Here is a 27,055-nt window from a genome sequence, read left to right on the forward strand (position 1 = left end):
CAGTGAACTAGCCATGAGAAACCCATGAACTGCATAAAAAGGCAAAAAGATATGACACCAAAAGATTAGCCCTCCAGGTCAGAAGGTGCCCAATAAGCTACTGGGGAAGAACAGAAGATAACTACTAATAGCTCCAGACAGAATGAAGTGGCTGGGCCACAGTGGAAACGTGTTCAGTTGTGGTTGTGTCTAGTGGGGAAAGTAAAATCAGATGCTGTAAAGAACAGTATTGCATAGGAGCCTGGAATGTTAGGTCCATGAATCAAGGTAAATTGGACATGGTCAAGCAGGAGATGGTAAGAGTAAACATAGACATCTTAAGAATTAATGAACTAAAATGGATAGGAATGGGTGAATTTAATTAAGATGACAATTGTATCTACTACTGTGGGCAAGAATTGCTTAGAAGAAATGGAATAGCCCTTATAATCAACAAGAGTCCAAAATGCAGTTCTTGGGTGCAACTTTAAAAATGACACAATGATCTTGGTTCATTTCCAAGGCAAACCATTCAACATCTCAGTAATTCAAGTATATGCTCCAACCACTGACTGAAAAAGCTGAAGTTGATCAGTTCTATGAAGACCTAGAAAACCTTCTAGAACTAAATGCAGAGTCCCAGAGAATAGTATGGAGAGATTGAAAACCCTTCTTTGTAGCCTTTCTTTATACAAAGAAATAGAGGAAAAACAACAAAAAGGGTAAAGCTAGACATCTCTTCAAGAAACTTGGAAATATCAAAGGAACATTTCATCCAAAGATGGGCACAAAAAAGGACAGAAATTGTAAAGACATAACTGAAACAGAAGATATCAAGAAGAGATGGAAGAATACACAGAAGAATTATACAATAAAAATCTTAATGACCTGGATAACCACTATAATGTAGTCTGTCACTCAGAACCAGACATTCTGGAGTGTGAAGTCAAGTGAGCCTTAGGAAGCATGGCTGCCTATAAAGCTACTAGAGGTGATGGAATTCCAGCAGGGCTATTTAAAATCCTAAAAGATTTAAATTGCTGCACTCAATATGTCAGCAAATTTGGAAAATCCAGCAGTGGCCATAGGACTGGAAAAGGTCAATCCTCATCCCAATTCTCAAGAAGAGCACTACTAAAGAATTTTCAATCCACCAGACAATTGCACTCATCTCCCATGTTACTAACGTTATGCTCAAAATCCTTCAAGCTATGTTTCAGTATCATGTGAACTGAGAACTTCCAGATGTTCAAGCTGTGTTTAGAAAAGGCAGAGGAACCAGACATCAAATTGCCAACATTTGATGGATCATAGAGAAAGCAAGGGAATTCTAGAAAAGCATCTACTTCTGTTTCACTAACTAAGCTAAAGCCTTTGACTATGTTTGTTATAACAAGCTATGGAAAACTCTTAAAGAGATGGGAATACCCCAGACCTTCTTACCTGTCTCCTGAGAAACCTGTATGCAGATCAAGAAGCAACAGTTAGAACCCTATATGGAACAACTGATTGGTTCAGGATTGAGAAAGGAGTACAACAAGGCTGTTTATTGTCACCCTGTTTATTTAAATTATAGACAGAGCACATCATGTGAAATTCCAGGCTGGATGGGTGTCACTGGGATCAAGATTGCTGGAGAATATCAACCTCAGATATGTGGGTGATAGCACTCTAATGGCAGAAAGCAAAAAGGAACTAAAGAACCTCTAAAACTGAATATTAAAAAAAATAAGATCATGGCATCCAGTCCCATCACTTCATGGCAGACAAAGGCGAAAATGTGGGAACAGTGACAGATTTCCTCTTCTTGGGCTCTAAAGTCAATGTGGATGGTGACTGCAGCCATGAAATTAGAAGACAATTTCTTCTTGGCAGGAAAGCTATGACAAACCTAGACAGTGTGTTAAAAAGCAGTGACATTCACTTTGCCGACAAAGGGCCGTATACTCAAGGCTATGGTCTTTCCAGTAGTCATGTACAGATGTGAGAGCTGGACTATAAAGAAGGCTGAGCACTGAAGAATTGATGCTTTAGAACTGTGGTGATAGAGAAGACTTGAGATTGAGAGTCCCTTGGACAGCAGGGAGATCAAACCAGTCAGTCTAAGAGGAAATCAACCCTGAATACTCATTGGAAGTACTGATGCTGAAGCTGAAACTCCAATACTTTGGCCTCCTGATAGAAGCAGCTGACTCACTGGAAAAGACCCTGCTGCTGGGAAAGGTTGAAGGCAAAAGGACAAGAGAGTGACAGAGGATGAGCTGGTTGGATGGCATCACCAATTCATGAACTTGGGCAAACTCCGGGAGAGGGTGAGGGACAGGGAAGCCTGGCGTGCTGCAGTCAGTAGGGTTACAAAGTGTTGGACTTGACTTGGTGACTGAACAACAACATGGAATAAAAAAAAAAAAATGGTACAGATGAACCTATTTGCAGGGGATGAATAGAGTTGTAGATGTAGAGAACAGATACTTGACACAGAGCGGGAGTGGGGTGTTGCGGTCCTTTAATGGACCAGAACCTGGTGGTCTGGAGTTGACAATAAGACAGTGAAAGAGAGAGAGCCAGAGGGAAGGGGAGAGAGAGAGAGAGAGAGAGAGAGACATGGGGACCCAAGCTCTGATGGAGCAAAGGTGCTTAAATGCTCTTTCTGTGAGTATATATAGGCTGTTGTGCAAGGAATTTCTTTCGACAATGATAAAGATCAGAAAACCAAACGTACAGCAACCGTTACCAAGGGATCAAGGGATTAACGATGGTCATAAGGTCAGGAGACAATCCATATCTCAAGAAAGAGGATCAAGACTAAGGAGAATTTTTACTGTAAGGAGATCCATGCATGTCTCATCCTATGACCTCAGTCCTGGGAGCAGAATGCCGTTCCACTCAGTTTCTGTTGCCAGAAACTGATGTAGGAATCCTCCTGGTAAACATTCCCTGACAGTGGGGAGGTGAGGGAGATGAATGGGAAGATTACGATTGACATATACACACTACCATGTGTGAAACAGATAGCTAGTGGGAAGCTGCTATATAGCACAGGGTGCTCAGCTCAGTGCTCTGTTGTGACCTAGAGGGGAGAGATGGGGGAAAGGGAGGTCCAAGAGGGAGGGGATATATGTATATATATAGTTGATTTACTTTGTTGAACAGCAGAAACTAACACAACATTGTAAAGCAACTATACCCCAATAATTTTTTTAAATAAGTAAAAATTTAAATATCCTCACAGGAAATGCTTGGAAAAACTTTCTCCAAAGAGTAAGTTATATAAAAATCCACTCATTGAAATTTTGTATTTATTTTATTAATTGCTTGATAAGAAACTTGAATCTACCAGCTGTTTACCTTCTGAATTGATGGACAATGAGGGCTTAAAGAAGGAAGGGATTCTGTTACACATTCATATAGGATTGTGGGCTAAGGTGAATGCCTGTTGATGGAATTCAAGAATTTAACCAGTTTTCAGAATTTAAATGACACCGATGTGCCAGCTGAATGGAAAAAAGTACTTGATGGATATATGTTGCCGAATTTATCCCCACTCTATATAGCATTGTGAGTTAAAGAGATGTTTGGAGGGCTATTTTAATTTTTATATGCCTAGTAGTGCTCATTTATGCCATTGATAAGACATAAATTTAAATGATTATATTTATTTACAAATGCTTTGGGGTTCTATAAAATAGTGAGAGATTAGTTTAGATTATCTTGTTTAGATTATCTCATGTCAAAAGATAATTTGTAGCTTCTTGCAGTTCAGTTATGAAAGAGATTGTCCACTTGCACCTTAACATGGTCTTTTCATGCTCTTTGTAGTGACTTGGGCATAGAAATAGCTACTTTATTTTTAATATTTTAATTTTCCTTAATTTTTATTATAGTTACTTTCCAATGTTGTGTTGATTTCTGTTGTACAGCCAAGTGAACCAGTTGAACATATATCCTCTGTTTGGATTTCCTTCCCAATTAGGTCACCATAGACCATTAAGTAGAGTTCCCTGTGTTATACAATAGGTTCTTAAAAAGCTACTTTACATGGAAGTATATTTCCTTATAAATTACAAGGAAATGGTAGATCATTTATCCTTTTCCCTGTTAATTCATGTGCTGGTAGCAAAGCATTGGAGAAGGGAATAGCAATCCACTCCAGAATTCTTGCCATGGATAGAGGAGCCTGGGGGCTACAGTCCATGGGGTCACAAAGAGTATGACTTGACTGAGCAACTAACACTTTCACTTTCATTTACTTGTAATTGAATTAGGCAAGCCCAGAATGAAGCTGTAGTTTACACATGATTTTTCCCCCATGTTGTTTCTATTTAGTGGGAGGAAAACAGTGATTTTTATATTTTTCTTTATAAATGTATTTTTGAAAGCATTAAACTCTTAGATAACCTACTTTATATATATATATATATATATATATATATGTTTTTTATTCTGTATATGTAAATCTCTATACAAATTTTATTTATAGAATAAAATGTACAATATCTTTTTAAACTGCCTGCCATGCTTTAGCATGGTTGAAGATAAGACAGAGATCTTGTGCTGAGTGATGCTTCTTTATTTCAGGGTTAACTGTGTCTACTGTCCTTTTTGGTATCACAAGATCTCTGTTGATATTCTACATCCTTGTTAATTCTTCACGAGCTTTGCACAACAAAATGCTGGAGTCCGTTTTAAGAGCTCCAGTATTGTTCTTCCATAGAAATCCAATAGGTAAGTCAGACACAAAATTTCTTAATGAATATGTCTTGTTAACACATTAAGTGCCTATTTGCATTTTCATATTTGAAACTGGAAGAGATGCTTGGAAGAAAATCACTGTGTATGTTTATTCGTTTTCTACAAAAAGCTTTACTGGTAATTTTTCCTACCAGAGAAAATCTGAATATAGGAGCATATAAGCTTTTACTCCAATTTATGCATGTCTGTAAAAATACATGAATGTTTACCTTACAGGATGATTTAGGAGTCCATTTGTTATGTGGCATATGAAACACCCAACAGATGATGAACATGTGTTGAAATGTTTTTGACTAGTTGTTAAAATCTTGGCTATGCTACATGGTGTTAAGCTAACTAGGAAGGACCACATTCCAGTAACATCTCTACGGAAGACAGGCTGTGTGTTTCTTTCTTTCTTTGCCCATCCATTTCTGGGACCACAGAGCTCTGACATGTGCTCATATTTTGAGTTTTACCTAAATGATAATGTAAGATTAATTAAAATACAAGATCAGTGAAATGTAAACATCCTCTTTGATAAAATCAACTCTCTAGTTTTACAATGGACTTTTGGTTACATTAAAGATGTCTTGTGGTACCTAGCAGGTGGATCTTCAGTATTAAGTATAAGTATTCAGTAGTCCCTGAAGGTTTCCCAGTGGTTGCTTCCTCCACCCTGAGGAAGGAACGTGTCTTGCTTTGGAAGGTAGCCTCCTGACCTGGGTTTCTATGAAGAGTTAGTTCATCAGCATACATGCCCACTCTGCTCAGTTGTTTAGACTCGTGCTGAGGCCCAGGGTGTGCTTTGTGGCAGGTGATGATTGGCAGGGCCTGTGGAGACAGGGATGTGACTGGAGGGAAGACAGCAGTAGCCTTGGCCTGGTCATCAACTAGCAGTGCAATCAAAGCCAAAGTAGGCAGATGCTACTGGGAAGGCAAATCTCCAGGAAGGATGTAGTCATGGTTCTAAGTATGGACTCTGGAGTCAAATTCCTGGGTTCAGTCCTGGAGATAGTTACTAATAGTAATAACCAGTTACAGTTATGTTAATACTTATATGCTAGTTATTTAATTTCTTTGTGTCTCAATTTTCTTAACTACAAAATGAGAATACTATTCACACACTTACCAATATCATGATGTTGTGAGCATTAAGCAGGTTAATACATTCACAACACTTAGCACAGGGTCAGTGCCTAATGAACCTCAGTGAGAATGTCGACATGGTGCCTGGGAACTTCCTCTCCTGTGAAATGGGAATAACCACTGCCCTTCCTGTTTCACAAAATTGTTGTGAGGATTAAATAAGACTGTTTAGTGCAGCATTTTGTGCAGATTTATTCAAGACATGTTCTTTAGTCCAGGCACCATGAGGAGCACAGGATGGTAAACTGCAGAGGCCCACACAATCTCACCTTATTACAAAGCTGGAGTGAGAAGTGATTGGAAGAGTCTTTGCTATTATGGCTCTGAAGTCACTCTACTTTTCCTGTTAATGTGGAAACTACAGTTGTAAACTTGGGAGCATCAGGTGGGACTGAATTTCTGTTATCACAGCCTCTGAGTGGTTGTGACCACTATTAACCAGGCTTTTGATGACCTGTATGCTTCTCCAGATGCTAATTTATTATTCAAGGATTTGGAACCAAGTTTAAATCTTCATGGTCACTAATCTGAGAGCAGCAGGCATACACAGTGTGTATCTTGTCTCCCCTTTCTGTGTCTATTATCAGAACGTCATCCCTTCAAGAAAATAGAACCCCAAATAAGGACTGCAAAGATAGGCCCAAAGGTTTAGGGGCATCAATTATTTACTCTTTTAGTAGTATATTAAATTGAACTCTTTCTTGTGTTTATTTTCAAAAGTAGAATTTGTAATAGACTGTTTGTGGTGGTCGTTGTTTCTGGTATGTGATGGCATGAAGAGAAAATCACATAGAGTGGTGCTACTTGTTACCAAGTTCAAGCTCACCCTGCTCACCTCACAACACTGATAAATCTAACAGATGACATGTTAAGGCAAAGAATAATGACTTTATTTGGTAACCTAGCAGACTGAGAAGATGGCAGATGGATGTCTCAAAATAACCATCTTATTGGGATCTGGATGCCTGGTTCTTTTATAGAACAGAGAGAAGAAGTGAGGGAGTATAGTCAAAACGCCATTTATTTTACACAATAAGAGGGTATTTGTTCATTTTTTTTCTTTCCTGCCAACATTCACATGTGGTGAGCGTCAGATTGCATCCCTGTGAGCTGATAAAAGCCACTTTAGTTTATTTTTTTTTTATTTTTAAACTTTACAAAATTGTATTAGTTTTGCCAAATATCAAAATGAATCCGCCACTTAATATTCCGGCAGAGGGGCAGGGTTCCTTGACCAAAGCAGTGACTAGCAACGGTCAAAGAAACAGATCCAGCATGCAGTCAAAATTGGCTCCTCGCTGTTACAGTTCCTTTGATGTGCACCTCCCCTGTCTGGGGCCAGTGTCCTGTTCTTTCTCATCCTGAGTCTCCTCAGGGTGCACCACTCTTGCAGGGGTGGCTGCAGAGTCCTGATGGCTGCAGCATCCTTTGTTTACTGATGTGACAGGTGACATTTTTAGTTTATGCCAGATATTTGCCAGAAATTCCCATATTCTATCCTGCAGCCTTAAGGATATTCTATTATTGTGGATTCTGAGAAGGGAAATAAAATCAATGAAAAGTGATTCTTAGTCATTTAGTAATATTTCTGTTTTCCTGCCTACATCCCTACAGTCTTCTTAGATGCTTATTCATAAGTCTGTGCTTGTCACACCTGGTATACCTCTGAAAATAATGACTTATTACCCCAGTAGTAAACTCACAACTTGGAAATGGCCGCAATCTAAAATTTCCCAAAATGTGAGGTGCTGTGAGCCATCTGGAAGCAAAAATTACAGAGAGGTTATAATTATGTTTATTTAGAAAGTATAATTTGGCAAAATTAATCTTGATAATTAAAGCAAAATTGGTGTGACAATTAGGATTACTAAGGTATTTTGCAACTGTTTATATACTGATTTAGCACTTGGAGTGAGCCTTAGATGGGATGGATCTAAAGGAAGGGAACATTCTCAAATCCACCAACCCCTCCTGAGACTGCCACACGATTCCCCCATTGTTTTAAAAATCAGGGCTCAATTTCAATTACCCACCCACTGCCATTTGGTGGTATTTTTGTTTCTTTTTAGGTATCATCCTATTTTGTCTTTCTTTTTACCACTGATATTGGCTTATTTCATATGAATTTGTAATACATTAAATTTGTTGTTGTTTTACCAATAAGTTGTGTCTGAGTCTTTTGTAGTCCCATGGACTGTAGCCTGCCAGGCTCCTCTGTCCATGGGATTTCCCAGGCAAGAATACTGGAGGGGGTTGCCATTTCCTCCTCCAGGGCATCTTCTGACCCAGGGATTGAACCCCTGTCTCTTATGTCTTCTGCATTGGTGGGCAGATTCCTTAGCATTGAGTCCCTAGGGAAGCTCAATATATTAAATATTTAATAAATGTACTTTATTTTTTAAATATTTATTTATTTTTAGTTGCTTTGGTTCTTTATTGCTTCACGTGGGCTTTCTCTAGTTACAGCAAGCAACGGTTTCTCTTCATCACAGTGCCTGGGCTTCACATTGTGGTGGCTTTTTCTGTTGCAGAGCTCAGGCTCTAGGCACATGAGCTTCAGTAGTTGTGGCACACAGGCTTAGTTGCTCTGCAGCATGTGGAATCTTTCCAGACCAGAGATTGAACCCATGTCTCCTGCACTGGGGACACCGTACCACCAGGGAAGTCCCTAAACACATATTCTTCAAAAATATTGTTTTGATATGTTCATGAATTGTTTCTCTTAAAGCTCCTATCTGAGGAAATGAGTACTTTCTCGTATCCTGTTCTTACAGGAAGAATTTTGAATCGTTTCTCCAAAGACGTTGGGCATATGGATGACTTGCTGCCCCTGATAGTTCTTGATTTCATCCAGGTAATGTAACAATCCTGTCAGAGTTCTCACAGGGAAGAGCAGAGTGCCTGTTTCTCAAGGATTTTTCACAGAGGCTGAGGGTGGGCCTTGCAGCCTGGCAGTGTGTCCTGTTAGCTTCAGTAAAGGCTGTGTTTGTGAGAGAAAAGTTCAGTTCTGGTTGGGAGGCTGAGTTAGCATGAGTAACACCTGGAGCAGGAGGGTCTACAAAGTCACATCAAGGTTGGTCTGAAGCAGCGACATGCTGGGTAAGTGACTGTCCCTCCGCCTTCGAGGTTTCTGGTGTGGATTCACTTTACTGTGAGCACATTTCATAATATATAGAAATAATCACTTCTCATGGAAAGATAGCCTAGGTTAACTAAATTATGCATTGTATCGGGCTTCCCAGGTGGCTCAGTGGGAAAGAATTTGCCTGCCAATGCAGGAGATGCAACAGATATGGGTTCGATCCCTGGGACAGAAAGATTCTCTGGAGGAGGGAATGGCAACCCACTTCAGTATTCTTGCCTAGAAAATTCCATGGACAGAGGAGCCTGGCAGGCTATAGTCCATGGGGCTGCAAAGTTGGACACAACTGATCACGAGCATGATGCATTGTATTCCCACAGGGGACAGATATCTGCTGCGCCATTTTATTTGGATAAAGCCAGGTGTGGTTACTTACAAAGAAAATATTGGCTAAAAATAAGATGAAAATAATTTAACAGGGACAATGTTGTTTAGTTGCTAAGTTGTGTCCAACTCTTTTGAGACCCCATGGACTGCAGCCTGCCAGGCTCCTCCATCCATGGGATATCTTAGGCAAGAATTCTGGAGTAGGTTGCTGTTTCCTTGTCCAGGGGATATTCCTAACCCAGAGATCAAACTTGTGTCTCCTGTGTCTGCTGCATTGCAGGCAGATTCTTACCACTGAGCCACCTGGGAAGTCCAAGAAAGACTATAGGGAGCACCTTTGACGATACCAAGGCTTTTAAGCCGGTAATTCGATTACAGGATCAAAGTCATCTCAGCAAATGTCTTTTGTTTATGTAGGCAGTTTTTCTTTTCACAAACCGATTGCTCTGTCTTAAGGTATCTTAAGAGAGAGAGACCTACAGGAATACCTTCTGTCTAGCCTCAGTTTGTCTCTGAACTTGAGGTTCTAAGAAATAATGTTAGGTCTTCTCAGCTCTCATCCCCACAGTCAGTATTGATGCTCTTATGGAGTGTTCTTTTTTTTTGCCCCTGTTATTCTGTCTACTTATCAGTGATTAAGCCTGTGGGGAATTTACTTTTTCTTTCCAAGTGTTAATTTTGGAAATGGAATGCATTTATCAAAAACTGCACATGGAAATACAGCAACAGACAGTACAACAGTGTCCTACAGACAGTGCAGCCTTTGGGCAAGGCTTCCACTGTTAGCAATGAGAACTAAGCTGAGACTCAGAGGCAGAGGACTTTTACTGAAAAGATGTTTGATTTTTTTTTTCTCTTCTGCAAACTTATTTCACAAATGTGCCCTGCTGGGTTTAGCTACATAATTTATCCCCGGAAACAATTTTTCCCTAAAAACAGTGTCACATTTTGACAGTGATTGTGAATTACTTTCAAAGGATTTTGTGAAAGGTTCTGTTTCTTTGCTACAGCAAGCTAGGCCAAGGTTGGGTTTCCTCCGTGTGCTTAGCATATGGTTAGTTAGTCATCATAATCAGAATTTGTCACATATTTTTGGATGGCACATAGAAGGACAGGGGTCAATGCTACCTAATTTTAGCAGGAAATATTCTCATTAAAGAGGAGCAAAAATTCTAGTCTAGCTGATTTCCAATCCCTTCTCTACCACTTTTAGTTCAATTATCTTAAAGTTTGGTGGAGATGTACAGTAGTTCATTAGAAGTAAGAGTCTGCTCTTTGAGAAAGAGACCTGGGATGAGCATGGAGCCTGTGTATTCTTCACTGAGCAAGTAGTTAAATTCTCTGCAGATGGATAAGATTGCCAAGAGAGAGGGAAGCATTTTAGGAGCCAAGATCAGAAGCTTTGGGTAGCCTTGATATTTAGAGAGAAGTAGAGAGAGAAAGGAAGTACAGAAAACACATAATAAACAGCAAGGATGAGAGGAGGAGATACGGTGGAGATCTGAGGAAGGAGAGGTCTCTTTAGTGCAAGCCAAGTGAGTCCACGGAAACTTTCTGGTTGCTTTGGAATGAGGAGGCATCTGGTGACCTGAGGAGCAGGTTTCATATGGGAGGAGTTAGAGAACAAAGGGCTGCAAACCCAGGAGGCATGGAGGGAATTGAGGTGAAGACAGGCTAGAAGGAGTTTGAATGAATCAGGACAGAGGCCTATCTGGAATGCAGGGTCTAAGAAGATCTTGCCTGTTGTTTGAGATTTTAGTTTCTGGGAAGGGAGTATGAGTGATGGTAGGTGGTTTTGCCCTCTCTTCCCTCCTTCCCTTCAACAAACAAGGATTGAGGCCCTGAAGTACAGGAGTGAGTCAGGCATGAAGCCCTCCCCTCATAGGTCTCCTCACTCCCCAGGGAAGGAGGCATCCAGAGATTTACTCTTGATAGCTTTGGAATCCTAATTGTGGGAGCTCTGTAGAGGAAGTCCTGGAAGGCAAACTGGATGTAAAGGCTGGAGGCAGTTAGAGGTGGTCCAGGAGGTGGGCAGAGCTTCTAGGAGGTGACTTTTGACCCAGCATGAGAGGAAAAGGCCACTGTGGATGGTGGGGCAGAAGGTGCTGGTGGAAGCAGAGTTCCTGTGTGGGAAGGGTCTGGAAGGGCATTGTTCAGCTGTGTTAACACACCTGTGTTCAAACTCATTTTTGATGGTTTTGTTTATCCTTGTTGTATTTGATAAACCTTAAAAGATTCTTGATCATTGTTATCTTTATTACTTCTAAAGTGTTTTTCCATATACTTTCTCTCATCTAATTCCTTCTCATTCACTTAAATGAAATTTCAGATTAGTTATTTAATATTTTGTGATAGTGATACGAAGTGTGGCTAAGGAAAACCCTAGATTCTGAGTAGTGGTTTACACTGCAGGACAGTCCATCCCCTCAGGTGATGTCATTCAGAGACCAGATACCAACAGAGAGGCACATAAGTTTGTGCACCATCCTGTACATTGACTCTTATAGCTACCAACCTGTTTAGTCACTTTATATAAGTGGTTGGGCAAGTTGGAGTTGTTAACCATTTCAAAGAATGAAGGAGAGCAGCATAAAAAATCAATTTATGTGGTGTGATTCCACCTGATAATCATTCATGATGTCAACAGCTTTAAAGTGTGGCAGTGCAGAACCCTGCAGTCTCCCTTTCCAAGCCCCCATCCCAGCTCTCCCTCTTAACCATCTCTGCCCCACAAAACCACACTCTCCTTTCTGTAAAATGGAGAAAATAATACACACTTTCTACGGTTTATTGGGAAGACAAAGTGAAGTTCATTTTAATATTATTATTTGCATAGCATCTAAATGCATTTTGAGCTCTAAATAATGGGTAATTATTTTTAAAATACCACATATATGTTTTAGGTAAGAGAAATAGTCTCATGACAATAGCATATGTTGTTGTTCAGTCACTAAGTCATGTTCGACTCTTTGTGACCCCATGAACTGCAGCACACCCGACCTTCCTGTCCCTCACCATCTCCCAGAGTTTGCCCAAGTTCATGTCCATTGACTTGGTGATGCCATCCAGCCATCTCATTCTCTGCCCCCCTCTTCTCCTTTTGTCTTTGGTAAAATGACATTATGTTGCATTAAAGTTATTGTCAGAGATAGTTTCCAGGCCCATAAATATCATCTCATGACTTTGTATCACAGAGATTCTAGGTTTGTAATCCTTGAAGATTTTAATGAACACTTTCTTATGTAGACTCACAGAATAAAAATTAGTTGTTTTGAAGATAGACTATTGAGCATTAAATATTTCAGAATAATGTAATTTTCATACAATTTGCCAAAGTCCCAAATAACATTGAGTAAGAAGTCTCAATTATCTACAATTCTTGTCATTGAAATCATCACCTCCAAGGAGTCTTCCTGCTGTTAAAACAAGTAAAAATGAAAGTGAGATGTGTAAGTTGGGTTTAGGCATTTAAATTTTCCAAAAAAAAAAAAATAAGTTTGGGACTGCTCTGAGCATGTGAACTTGCACACAGCTGCTCTCAGCAAAATATTGTAATTTACTGAGGAAAACTAAGTTGCAAAATTCTTATTTCCCACATGCTGCTCATTCAGGAAAAAAAACAAAAACAAAAACAAAATATCAGCAGCTTGGTGGAGCTCAACTGAGTCTTCCCATCCTTTCATGTACATAAAGGGCTAATTCTGAGGGCAGTTGAGTCACCAATGGCAATTGTGGTGGGACCACTAGGGACCGTGTCATTCCCTCCTCAGCACACACAGAGCACACTGACTGCAGTTTTATGAAGGGAAAATGCCCAAGAAAAAGATGTGAAGGAGGTGCCTCAGTCATTTTTTTCCAGAGAGGGGAGTGCAAAAGAACAGGACAGTGCATCTGGATATTGAGGACAAAGCCTAAGACTCAGCATAATAGGTTATTATGGGTCACATGCTTTTACAGTCTTTACTTGTCTCAGCACCCCTAACCCTTGCATTTCATTGTGTGGAGGTGTCAGGGGAAGTGTGTAGAGAGTATTCAGCCTCTCCCACTGAACAACGTGTTTGTCATTTTTAGATTACTGTGGTGTGTTGATCCCTTCCCCAATCCCTTCCTCAAATCCCCCTTGGGGATGTTTATTTGTAATATATATTTAATACTAGTCCTCCGTGGATATTTTTTTCCAGTCAGTGGCTTGCCATTTATATCCTTAGTGGAGATAAAGGTTTAATTTTGATGATGTCTAATGTTTACTGTTTTTTGTTTTTTTTTTTCTTTTGTAGTTGATGTTTTTGTATCCTAAGAAATCTTTGCACATCCTTAGGAGTGTGAAGATACTTTGCTATGTTCTACCTTTTAAAATATTGATGCATCTTGAATTGTTTTTTGTATGTGAAATAGTAATTAATGGTCGAGGTTTATTTTTTCCAATTATTCTGGACACATTTGTTAAAGACTTTTATGCACTAAATTAAGGAAATCTGCATTTGTATAATTATTTTGTTCCTCAGTAGTTGCAGTTTACACCAATATTTTGATCCTTAAACCAATACTGTATTCTTAGTTACTGTACACTTTAATAAGAAATGAAACCCATAGTTTAAACTGTCTATTTTTTTCCTTTTTTTTTTTGTAAAGGTTGCTTTGCTCATTCTGGATTCTTTACTTTTAGATGTCAATTTTAGAAGCCTTTCAATTTGTTTTTAAATAAAAACCTGCTGAAAATTTTATTAATATTTTGTTTTAGCTATAGTTTATTTGAGAAGTCTGAGTCTTAACAATGTTGGATCTGCAATTATGAATATGTATCTCTCTCTGCTTATTTAGGTCTTTTTTAATTTCAGAAATATTTTATAATTTTTAGTATAGACATCTTAAATTTCTCTGGTTAAATTTATTCATGCATGTTTGCCTTTTCATAGTATTATTGGATTGTTTTTTTTAAATTTACTTATTTATTTATTTTGCATGCACTTGGCCTTTACTATGTGTGGGCTTTCTTTAGTTGTGGTGAGAGGGGTAACTAATTGCTGTGGGTGGACTTCTCATTTTGGTGGCTTTTCCTGTTGCACAGCATGGGCTCTAAGGTGCATGAATTTCAGTAGTTGTGGCACGTGGGCTCAGTAGGTGCAGCAGTCTGGTTCTAGAGCTTGGGCTCAGTAGTTGTGGCACATGGACTTAGCTGCTCTGCACATGTGGATTCTTCCTGAACCAGGGATCAAACCTGTGTTTCCTGCATTGGCAAGTGGATTCTTCACCATTTGGACCATTAGGGAAGTCTTGTTTCTGATACCATTATTCACTTGCTTGTTGCTCAGTTCAGTTGAGTTCAGTCACTCAGTTGTGTCCGAATCTTTGCAACCCTATGGACCGCAGCATGCCAGGCCTCCCTGTCCATCACCAACTCCCGGAGCCCAACCAAGCTCATGTCCATTGAGTAGGTGATGCCATCCAACCATATCATCCTCTGTTGTTCCCTTCTCCTCCTGCCCTCAATCTTACCCAGCATCAGGGTCTTTTCAGATGAACTAGCTCTTTGCATCAGGTGGCCAAAGTATTGGAGTTTCAGCTTCAACATGAGACCTTCCAATGAATACCCAGGACTGATCTCCTTTATGGACTGGTTGGCTCTCCTTGCAGTCCAAGGGACTCTCAAGAGTCTTCTGCAACACCACAGTTCAGAAACATCAATTCTTCAGTGCTCAGCTTTCTTTATAGTCCAACTCTCACATCCATACATGACCACTGGAAAAACCATAGCCTTGACTAGACAGACCTTTGTTGGCAAAGTAATGTCTCTGCTTTTTAATATGCTGTCTGGGTTGGTCATAACTTTCCTTCCAAGGAGTATGAATCTTTTAATTTCATGGCTGCAATCACCATCTGCAGTGATTTTGGAGCCCAGAAAATAAAGTCAGCCACTGTTTCCCCAACTATTTGCCATGAAGTGATGGGACCAGATGCTATGATCTTAGTTTTCTGAATGTTGAGCTTTAAGCCAATGTTTTCACTCTCCTCTTTCACTTTCATCAAGAGGCTCTTTAGTGCACTTTCTTGTTGCTAGTCTATAGACATATAATTGATTTATTTGTGAATTAACTTTGCATTGCCTGGAGTTGATGGTGGTATGTTTTTCTTTTTTTAATTCTGTAGGATTTTGTCCATATACAATCATGTCAGCTGTAAATAATGACAGTTATATATCTTAATTTCCAATATTTATGACTTTTTTTTCTTTTCTTGACTACTTGCTATGGCCAGAGTTTCCAGTTAGTGTTGAAGAGAATTGGTTAGAACAGATAATCTTGTACTCTTAGGGCAAAATCGTTCAATATTTTTTCATTACAAATACTATTACAGTTTTTTTAGGTAGGTATCTGCTATCAGATTTAAAATGTTTCTCTTAATTCCTCAATTGCCAAGGACTATACTTTTTTTTTTAATGAAGAATAAGTATTGAATTTTAACAAATATTTCTACATCTCTTCAGATAGTCATATGATTATTTACCTTTACTCTTTTAATGTGAATTATAGTGATCAGTATTTGAAAGTTAAACTTAACATTCCTGGAACAGACTTTACTTGGTCATAATGTAGCATCTTTTCTATGTATTTCTGTATGCAGTTTGTTAAGAGTTTTTGTATCTGTTGTTCGTGAAGGATATTGGTCTATAATTTGCTTTTCTTAAAATATTTTGTCAGCTTTTGGTATCAGAATTATGTAGCCTCATGAAAATACATGAGAAATATTTATATTTTTAATGGTCAGTTTAATGTGTCAGCTTTACCAGACTACATTCCTCAGTTATTATAAAAAAAGTGATCTGTGTGTTGCTCTGTAGGTATTTTGTAGATGTGATTGAAGTCCATAATCAGTTGATTTTAAGTAGGGCCAATTATCCTACATAGTCAAATGGGCACAGTTAAGTCAGTTGTAAGGCTTTAAGAAAAGAAGAAGTAAAACTCTCACTATTTGCAGATGACATGATCCTCTACATAGAAAACCCTAAAGACTCCACCAGAAAATTACTAGAACTAATCAATGACCATAGTAAAGTTGCAGGATATAAAATCAACACACAGAAATCCCTTGCATTCCTATACACTAATAATGAGAAAACAGAAAGAGAAATTAAGAAAACAATTCCATTCACCATTGCAACGGAAAGAATAAAATACTTAGGAATATATCTACCTAAAGAAACTAAAGACCTATATATAGAAAACTATAAAACACTGGTGAAAGAAATCAAAGAGGACACTAACAGATGGAGAAATATACCATGTTCATGGGTTGGAAGAATCAATATAATGAAAATGAGTATACTACCCAAAGCAATTTATAGATTCAGTGCAATCCCTATCAAGCTACCAACAGTATTCTTCACAGAGCTAGAACAAATAATTTCACAATTTGTATGGAAATACAAAAAACCTCGAATAGCCAAAGCAATCTTGAGAAAGAAGAATGGAACTGGAGGAATCAACCTACCTGACTTCAGGCTCTACTACAAAGCCACAGTTATCAAGACAGTATGGTACTGGCACAAAGACAGAAATATAGATCAATGGAACAAAATAGAAAGCCCAGAGATAAATCCACGCACATATGGACGCCTTATCTTTGACAAAGCAGGCAAGAATATACAATGCATTAAAGACAATCTCTTTAACAAGTGGTGCTGGGAAATCTGGTCAACTACTTGGAAAAGAATGAAATTGTTTGGCAAAACTAATACAGTTATGTAAAGTTTAAAAATAAAATAAAATTAAAAAAAAAAAAAAGAATGAAACTAGAACACTTTCTAACACCATACACAAAAATAAACTCAAAATGGATTAGAGATCTAAATGTAAGACCAGAAACTATAAAACTCCTAGAGGAGAACACAGGCAAAACACTCTCTGACATACATCACAGCAGGATCCTCTATGACTCACCCCCCAGAATATTGGGAATTAAAGCAAAAATAAACAAATGGGACCTAATTAACCTTAAAAGTTTCTGCACATCAAAGGAAACTATTAGCAAGGTGAAAAGACAGCCTTCAGAATGGGAGAAAATAATAACAAATGAAGCAACTGACAAACAACTAATCTCAAAAATATACAAGCAACTCCTACAGCTCAACTCCAGAAAAATAAATGACCCAATCAAAAAATGGGCCAAAGAACTAAATAGACATTTCTCCAAAGAAGACATACAGATGTCTAACAAACACATGAAAAGATGCTCAACATCACTCATTATCAGAGAAATGCAAATCAAAACCACTATGAGGTACCATTTCACACCAGTCAGAATGGCTGCGATCCAAAAGTCTACAAATAATAAATGCTGGAGAGGGTGTGGAGAAAAGGGAACCCTCTTACACTGTTGGTGGGAATGCAAACTAGTACAGCCACTATGGAGAACAGTGTGGAGATTCCTTAAAAAACTGGAAATAGAACTGCCTTATGATCCAGCAATCCCACTGCTGGGCATACACACTGAGGAAACCAGAAGGGAAAGAGACACATGTACCCCAATGTTCATCGCAGCATTGTTTATAATAGCCAGGAGATGGAAGCAACCTAGATGTCCATCATCAGATGAATGGATAAGAAAGCTATGGTATATATACACAATGGAGTATTACTCAGCCATTAAAATGAATACATTTGAATCAGTTCTAAAGAGGTGGATGAAACTGGAGCCTATTATACAGAGTGAAGTAAGCCAGAAGGAAAAACACCAATACAGTATACTAACGCATATATATGGAATTTAGAAAGATGGTAACAATAACCCTGTGTACAAGACAGCAAAAGAGACACTGATGTATAGAACAGTCTTATGGACTCTGTGGGAGAGGGAGAGGGTGGGAAGATTTGGGAGAATGGCATTGAAACATGTAAAAAATCATGTAAGAAACGAGTAGCCAGTCCAGGTTCGATGCACGATACTGGATACTTGGGGCTAGTGCACTGGGACGACCCAGAGGGATGGTATGGGGAGGGAGGAGGGAGGAGAGTTCAGGATGGGGCACACATGTATACCTGTGGCGGATTCATTTTGATATTTGGCAAAACTAATACAATTATGTAAAGTTTAAAAATAAAATAAAATTAAAAAAGAAAAAAAAAAAAAAGAGCTAAGCCTTCCCTGAAGTAAAAAGAAATTCTGCTTCTGGAGAACAACATCAGCTCCTGACCAAGGGTTCCAGCCTGTCCCTTGTAATAGTCAACCCTGAGGATCTTGGACTTGCCCAGTTAAATTAGATTGTGCAGTATTATCTTTTTTATATTGCTAGATTCAGTTCATTGGTATGTTGTTTAATATCTGAAGGCAGTTTCACTTGTAATTTTTCTTTCTTTTAATGTCTTTGTCTGGTTTTTATATCATGAAAATGCTGAACTCATGTACCCTGGAAAAGTTTGGAAAAACTTTTCTGCATAATGTTTTTGTGAAGTCCACTGGACTTAAGGTCTTTTCTGTGAGAAATTTAAGGACTTAAGGTCTTTTCTGTGAGAAATTTAAAAATTATGTATTTAGGCAATTCCCTGGAAATTAACAAATTATGTATTTACGGAATTCCCTGGTGGTCTGGACTTGCTGCTTTCATTGCTGAAGGCCTGGGTTCAATTGCTGGTAGGAAAGCTAAGACACCGGAAGCTGCATGGTATGACCAAAACAATAAAATAAAGTAAAATAAAACAACACAATACAACAAGAGAAGACACTACACATGGACATCACCAGATGGTCAATACCGAAATCAAATGGATTATATTCTTTTCCATCAAAGGTGGAGATGCTCTATAGAGTTAGCAAAAACAAAACTGGGAGCTGAGTGTGGCTCAGATCATGAACTTATTTAAAAATCAGACTTAAATTGAAGAAAGTAGGGAAAACCACTAGACCATTCAGATATGACCTAAATCAAATCCCTTACAATTATACAGTGGAAGTGACAAATAGATTCAAAAGATTAGATCTCACAGACAGAGTGCCTGAAGAACTATGGAGAGAGGTTTGAGACATGTACAGAAGGCAGGGAACAAGACCATCCCCAAGAAAAAGAAATGCAAAAAGGCAAAATGGTTGTCTGAGCAGGCCTTAGAAATAGCTGAGAAAAGACGAGAAGCTAAAGGCAAAAGAGAAAAGGAAGCATATACCCATTTGAATGCAGAGTTCCAAAGAGTAGTAAGGAGAGATAAGAAAGCCTTCTTCAGTGATCAATGCAAAGAAATAGAGGAAAACAATAGAAAAGGAAAGATTAGAGATCTCTTCAAGAAAATTAGTGATACCAAGGGAACATTTCATGCAAAGATGGGCTCAAAAAAGGACAGAAATGGTAGGGACCTAACAGAAGCAGAAATATTAAGACAAGGTGGCAAGAATACACAGAAGAACTATACAAAAAAGATCTTTATAACCCAGATAACCATGGTGGTGTGATCAGTCACCTAAAGCCAGACATCCTGGGATGTGAAGTCAAGTGGGTCTTAGGAAGAATCACTATGAACAAATTTAGTGGAGGTGATGGAATTCCAGTTGATCTATTTCAAATCCTAAAAGATGATGCTCTGAAAGTGCTGCACTCAATATGCCAGCAAATTTGGAAAACTCAGCAGTGGCCACAGGTCTGGAAAAGGTCAGTTTTAATTTCAGTCTCAAAGAAAGGCAATGCCAAAGAATGTTCAAACTACTGTACAATTGCACTCATCTCACATGCTAGTAAAGTAATGCTCAAGATTCTCCAAGCCAGGCTTTAGCAATACTTGAACTGTGAACTTCCAGATGTCCAAGCTGATTTTAGAAAAGGCAGAGGAACCAGAGATCAAATGTCCAACGTCCGTTGGATCATTGAAAAAGCAAAAGAGTTCCAGGCAAACATCTGCTTTATTAACAATGCCAAAGCCTTTGACTGTGTGGATCACAACAAACTGTGAATAAATCCTTCAAAAGATGGGAATACCACACCACATGACCTTCCTCCTGAGAAATCTGTATTCAGGTCAAGAAGCAACAGTTAGAACTGGACATGGAACAACAGACTAGTTCCAAATTGGGAAAGGAGGACGTCAAGGCTGTATACTGTCACCCTGCTTGTTTAACTTATATGCAGAGTACAGCATGCAAAATGCCAGGCTGAATGAAGCACAAGCTGGAATCAAGATTGCCAGGAGAAATATCAATAACCTCAGACATGCAGATGACACCACCCTTACGGCAGAAAGTCAAGAACCAAAGAGCCTCTTGATGAAAATGAAAGGAGAGAGTGAAAAAGTTGGCTTAAAGCTTAATATTCAGAAAATGAAGATCATGGCATATGGTCCCATCACTTCATGGAAAATAGATGGGGAAACAATGGAAAGAGTGAGATAATTTATTTTGGGGGGCTCCAGAATCACTGCAGATGGTGACTGCAACCATGAAATTAAAAGACCCTTGCTCCTTGAAAGAAAAGTTATGACCAACCTAGACAGCATGTTAAAAAGCAAAGACCTTACTTTGACATCAAATGTCCATCTAGTCAAAGCTATACTTTTTCCAGTAGTCATGCATGGATGTGAGAGTTGGACTACAAAGAAAGCAGTGTGCTGAAGAATGGATGCTTTTGAACTGTGGTGTTGGAGAAGACTCTTGAGAGTCCCTTGGACTGCAAGGAGATCCAACCAGTCCATTCTGAAGGAGATCAGCCCTGGGGTTTCTTTGGAAGGAATGATGCTAAAGCTGAAACTCCAATACTTTGGCCACCTGATGCGAAGAACTGACTCATGGGAAAAGATCCTGATGCTGGGATAGATTGAAGGCAGGAGGAAAAGGGGACGACAGAGCATGAGATGGGTGGATGGCATTACCAACTCAATGGATATGAGTTTAAGCAAGCTCTGGGAGTTGGTGATGGACAGGGAAGCCTTGTGTGCTGCAGTCCATGGGGTCACAAAGAGTCAGACACAACTGAGTGACTGAACTGAACTAAGACAATTTAAAGAAAAGGATTCAAATTCTTATATCAGTATGTAGTTATTCAGATTTTCTATGTCTATGTTAATTTTGTATGTCATTTTTTTAAGACATGCGTCCTTTACATTAAAATTTTAAAATTTATCTGCCAAATGTTTATTATATTCTCTTTGTAATGCTCATGGTATCTTTTGTATTAAAGTGAAAGCTAAAGAGTTAATTGCTCAGTCATGTCCAACCGCTTGCAACCCATGGACTGTAGCCTGTCAGGCTCCTCTCTCCATGGGATTCTCCAGGCCAGAATACCGGGATGGGTTGCCATTTCCTTTTCCAGGGGACCTTCCCAACCTAGGGGTCAAACCTGGGTTTCCTCTATTATAAGCAGATTCTTTACCGTCTGAGCCACCAGGGAAGCCCAATCTTTTGTATTATCCTGTTTTAATTCGTGTTAATGGTAAATCCAACCCCCCCCTTTTTTTTCATTTTGTGGTGACTTCAAAGAACCATGCTTTGTGTTTGCTGATTTTCCTTCTTCAAAGTTAGTTTTCTTTTTCATTTGGGTCTTTTGTCATTTATTTGCTCAGTTGTGTCCGACTTTTTGCACCCTCATGGACTGCAGTACGCCAGGCTTGCCTGTCCTTCACTATCTCCCAAAGTTTGCTCAAACTCATGTCTATTGAATTGACGATGCCACCGAACAATCTCATCCTCAGTCACTCCCTTCTCTTCCTCCCCTCAGTCTGTCCCAGAATCAGGCTCTTTTCTAATGAGTCGGCTCTTGGTGTCAGGTGGCCAAACTATTGAAGTTTCAGACTGAGCATTAGTCCTTCCAATAAATAATCAGCATTGATTTTCTTAGGAAATGACTGGTCTGATCTCCTTGCTGTTCTAGGGACTTTCAAGAGTCTATTTTTTTCTTACTTTCATTCTTCTACATACTTTTTTTAAAAATTTTATTTTATTTTTAAACTTTACATAATTGTATTAATTTTGCCAAACATCAAAATGAATCCGCCACAGGTATACATGTGTGCCCCATCCTGAACCCTCCTCCCTCCCCATACCATCCCTCTGGGTCGTCCCAGTGCACTAGCCCCAAGTATCCAGTATCGTGCATCGAACCTGGACTGGCTACTCGTTTCTTACATGATATGTTACATGTTTCAATGCCATTCTCCCAAATCTTCCCACCCTCTCCCTCTCCCACAGAGTCCATAAGACTGTTCTATACATCAGTGTCTCTTTTACTGTCTCGTACACAGGGTTATTGTTACCATCTTTCTAAATTCCATATATATGCGTTAGTATACTGTACTGGTGTTTTTCTTTCTGGCTTACTTCACTCTGTATAATAGGCTCCAGTTTCATCCACCTCATTAGAACTGATTCAAATGTATTCATTTTAATGGCTGAATAATACTCCATTGTGTATATGTACCACAGCTTTCTTATCCATTCATCTGCTGATGGACATCTAGGTTGCTTCCATGTCCTGGCTATTATAAACAGTGCTGCGATGAACATTGGGGTACATGTGTCTCTTTCCCTTCTGGTTCCCTCAGTGTGTATGCCCAGCAGTGGGATTGCTAGATCATAAGGCAGTTCTATTTCCAGTTTTTTAAGGAATCTCCACACTGTTCTCCATAGTGGCTGTACTAGTTTGCATTCCCACCAACAGTGTAAGACGGTTCCCTTTTCTCCAAACCCTCTCCAGCATTTATTACTTGTAGACTTTGGATCGCAGCCATTCTGACTGGTGTGAAATGGTACCTCATAGTGGTTTTAATTTGCATGTCTCTGATAATGAGTGATGTTGAGCATCTTTTCATGTGTTTGTTAGCCATCTGTATGTCTTCTTTGGAGAAATGTCTATTTAGTTCTTTGGCCCATTTTTTGATTGGGTCATTTATTTTTCTGGAGTTGAGCTGTAGGAGTTGCTTGTATATTTTTGAGATTAGTTGTTTGTCAGTTACTTCATTTGCTATTATCTTCTCCCATTCTGAAGGCTATCTTTTCACCTTGCTAATAGTTTCCTTTGATGTGCAGAAGCTTTTAAGGTTAATTAGGTCCCATTTGTTTATTTTTGCTTTTATTTCCAATATTCTGGGAGATGGGTCATAGAGGATCCTGCTGTGATGTATGTCAGAGAGTGTTTTGCCTATGTTCTCCTCTAGGAGTTTTATAGTTTCTGGTCTTATGTTTAGATCTCTAATCCATTTTGAGTTAATTTTTGTGTATGGTGTTAGAAAGTGTTCTAGTTTCATTCTTTTCCAAGTAGTTGACCAGATTTCCCAGCACCACTTGTTAAAGAGATTGTCTTTAATGCATTGTATATTCTTGCCTGCTTTGTCAAAGATAAGGTGTCCATATGTGCGTGGATTTATCTCTGGGCTTTCTATTTTGTTCCATTGATCTATATTTCTGTCTTTGTGCCAGTACCATACTGTCTTGATAACTGTGGCTTTGTAGTAGAGCCTGAAGTCAGGTAGGTTGATTCCTCCAGTTCCATTCTTCTTTCTCAAGATTGCTTTGGCTATTCGAGGTTTTTTGTATTTCCATACAAATTGTGAAATTATTTGTTCTAGCTCTGTGAAGAATGCTGTTGGTAGCTTGATAGGGATTGCATTGAATCTATAAATTGCTTTGGGTAGTATACTCATTTTCACTACATTGATTCTTCCAATCCATGAACATGGTATATTTCTCCATCTGTTAGTGTCCTCTTTGATTTCTTTCACCAGTGTTTTATAGTTTTCTATATATAGGTCTTTAGATTCTTTAGGTAGATATATTCCTAAGTATTTTATTCTTTCCGTTGCAATGGTGAATGGAATTGTTTCCTTAATTTCTCTTTCTGTTTTCTCATTATTAGTGTATAGGAATGCAAGGGATTTCTGTGTGTTGATTTTATATCCTGCAACTTTACTATAGTCATTGATTAGTTCTAGTAATTTTCTGGTGGAGTCTTTAGGGTTTTCTATGTAGAGGATCATGTCATCTGCAAATAGTGAGAGATTTACTTCTTCTTTTCCAATTTGGATTCCTGTTCTTTCTTTTTCTGTTCTGATTGCTGTGGCCAAAACTTCCAAAACTATGTTGAATAGTAATGGTGAAAGTGGGCACCATTGTCTTGTTCCTGACTTTAGAGGAAATGCATTCAATTTTTCACCATTGAGGATAATGTTTGCTGTGGGTTTGTCATATATAGCTTTGATTATGTTGAGGTATGTTCCTTCTATTCCTGCTTTCTGGAGAGTTTTTATCATAAATGGATGTTGAATTTTGTCCAAGGCTTTCTCTGCATCTATTGAGATAATCATATGGTTTTTATTTTTCAATTTGTTAATGTGGTGTATTACATTGATTGATTTGCGGATATTGAAGAATCCTTGCATCCCTGGGATAAAGCCCACTTGGTCATGGTGTATGATCTTTTAATGTGTTGTTGGATTCTGATTGCTAGAATTTTGTTAAGGATTTTTGCATCTATGTTCATCAGTGATATTGGCCTGTAGTTTTCTTTTTTTGTGGGATCTTTGTCAGGTTTTGGTATTAGGGTGATGGTGGCCTCATAGAATGAGTTTGGAAGTTTACCATCCTCTGCAATTTTCTGGAAGAGTTTGAGCAGGATAGGTGTTCGCTCTTCTCTAAATTTTTGGTAGAATTCAGCTGTGAAGCCGTCTGGACCTGGGCTTTTGTTTGCTGGAAGATTTTTGATTACAGTTTCAATTTCCGTGCTTGTGATGGGTCTGTTAAGATTTTCTATTTCTTCCTGGTCGAGTTTTGAAAAGTTGTACTTTTCTAAGAATTTGTCCATTTCTTCCACGTTGTCCATTTTATTGACATATAATTGTTGATAGTAGTCTCTTATGATCCTTTGTATTTCTGTGTCGTCTGTTGTAATCTCTCCATTTTCATTTCTAATTTTATTGATTTGATTTTTCTCCCTTTGTTTCTTGATGAGTCTGGCTAATGGTTTGTCAATTTTATTTATCCTTTCAAAGAACCAGCTTTTGGTTTTGTTGATTTTTGCTATGATCTCTTTTGTTTCTTTTGCATTTATTTCTGCTCTAAGTTTTAAGATTTCTTTCCTTCTACTAACCCTGGGGTTCTTCATTTCTTCCTTTTCTAGTTGCTTTAGGTGTAGAGTTAGGTTATTTATTTGACTTTTTTCTTGTTTCTTGAGGTGTGCCTGTTTTGCTATGAACTTTCCCCTTAGGACTGCTTTTACCGTGTCCCACAGGTTTTGGGTTGTTGTGTTTTCATTTTCATTCGTTTCTATGCACATTTTGATTTCTTTTTTGATTTCTTCTGTGATTTGTTGGTTATTCAGCAGCGTGTTGTTCAGCCTCCATATGTTGGAATTTTTAATAGTTTTTCTCCTGTAATTGAGCTCTAATCTTACTGCATTGTGGTCCGAAAAGATGCTTGGAATGATTTCCATTTTTTTGAATTTACCAAGGCTAGCTTTATGGCCCAGGATGTGATCTATTCTGGAGAAGGTTCCATGTGCGCTTGAGAAAAAGGTGAAATTCATTGTTTTGGGATGAAATGTCCTATAGATATCAATTAGGTCTAACTGGTCTATTGTATCGTTTAAAGTTTGTGTTTCCTTGTTAATTTTCTGTTTAGTTGATCTATCCATAGGTGTGAGTGGGGTATTAAAGTCTCCCACTATTATTGTGTTATTGTTTATTTCTCCTTTCATACTTGTTAGCATTTGTCTTACATACTGCGGTGCTCCCGTGTTGGGTGCATATATATTTATAATTGTTATATCTTCTTCTTGGATTGATCCTTTGATCATTATGTAGTGATCTTCTTTGTCTCTTTTCTCAGCCTTTGTTTTAAAGTCTATTTTATCTGATATGAGTACTGCTACGCAGCAAGGATCTCATTCAAGTATGAAGGAGAAATCAAAAGCTTTTCAGACAAGCAAAAGCTGAGAGAATTCTGCACCACCAAACCAGCTCTCCAACAAATACTAAAGGATATTCTCTAGACAGGAAACACAAAAACAGTGTATAAATTCGAACCCAAAACAATAAAGTAAATGGCAACGGTATCATACTTATCAGTAATTACCTTAAACATAAATTGGTTGAATGCCCCAACCAAAAGACAAAGACTGGCTGAATGGATACAAAAACAAGACCCCTACATATGTTGTCTACAAGAGACCCACCTCAAAACAGGGGACACATACAGACTGAAAGTGAAGGGCTGGAAAAAGATTTTCCATGCAAATAGGGAACAAAAGAAAGCAGGCGTAGCAGTACTCATATCTTCTACATACTTTAATATGGCGGTTTTTTAAAATTATAAGATGGATCTCAAAACCCTTGACTTTCAGCTTTTTTTTTTTAATTTTTTTCTTTTAAAAAATAGTTTAATTTTATTGGAATATAGTTGATTTACAATGTTATGTTTGTATCAGATGTACAGCAAAGTGATTTAGTTACTCATATACATATTGCTGGGAGTAATACCAATAACCTCAGATATGCAGGTGACACCACCCGTATGGCAGAAAGTGAAGAAGAACTAAAGAGTCTCTTGATAAAAGTGAAAGAGGAGAGTGAAAACGTTGGCTTAAAGCTCAACATTCAGAAAACTAAGATCATGGCATCTGGTCCCATCATTTCATGACAAATAGATGGGGAAACAGTGGCTGACTTTATTTTCTGGGCTCCCTAATCACTGCAGATGGTGATTGCAGCCATGCAATTAAAAGATTCATACTCCTTGGAAGGAAAGTTATGACCAATCTAGACAGTA

General features: G+C 38.5%; 1 protein-coding gene across 2 annotated transcripts in view; it reads left to right on the forward strand.

The window, feature by feature from the left end:
* LOC102392665 (ATP-binding cassette sub-family C member 4) overlaps positions 1 to 27,055 on the forward strand; it is a 428,577-nt gene that overhangs the window by 318,152 nt on the left and 83,370 nt on the right. Inside the window, exons 19-20 of one of the 2 annotated variants that reach the window (XM_045162434.1) lie at positions 4,558 to 4,704; positions 8,634 to 8,713. The exons of the other annotated variant lie outside the window; for it this stretch is intronic. Of the exons in view, the coding sequence (XP_045018369.1) occupies positions 4,558 to 4,704; positions 8,634 to 8,713 (227 nt within the window). The remainder of the gene's footprint in view (positions 1 to 4,557; positions 4,705 to 8,633; positions 8,714 to 27,055) is intronic. 2 annotated transcript variants of the gene reach the window in all.

The sequence above is a fragment of the Bubalus bubalis genome, chromosome 13, assembly GCF_019923935.1.
Source record: "Bubalus bubalis isolate 160015118507 breed Murrah chromosome 13, NDDB_SH_1, whole genome shotgun sequence".
Taxonomy (NCBI): Eukaryota; Metazoa; Chordata; class Mammalia; order Artiodactyla; family Bovidae; genus Bubalus; species Bubalus bubalis.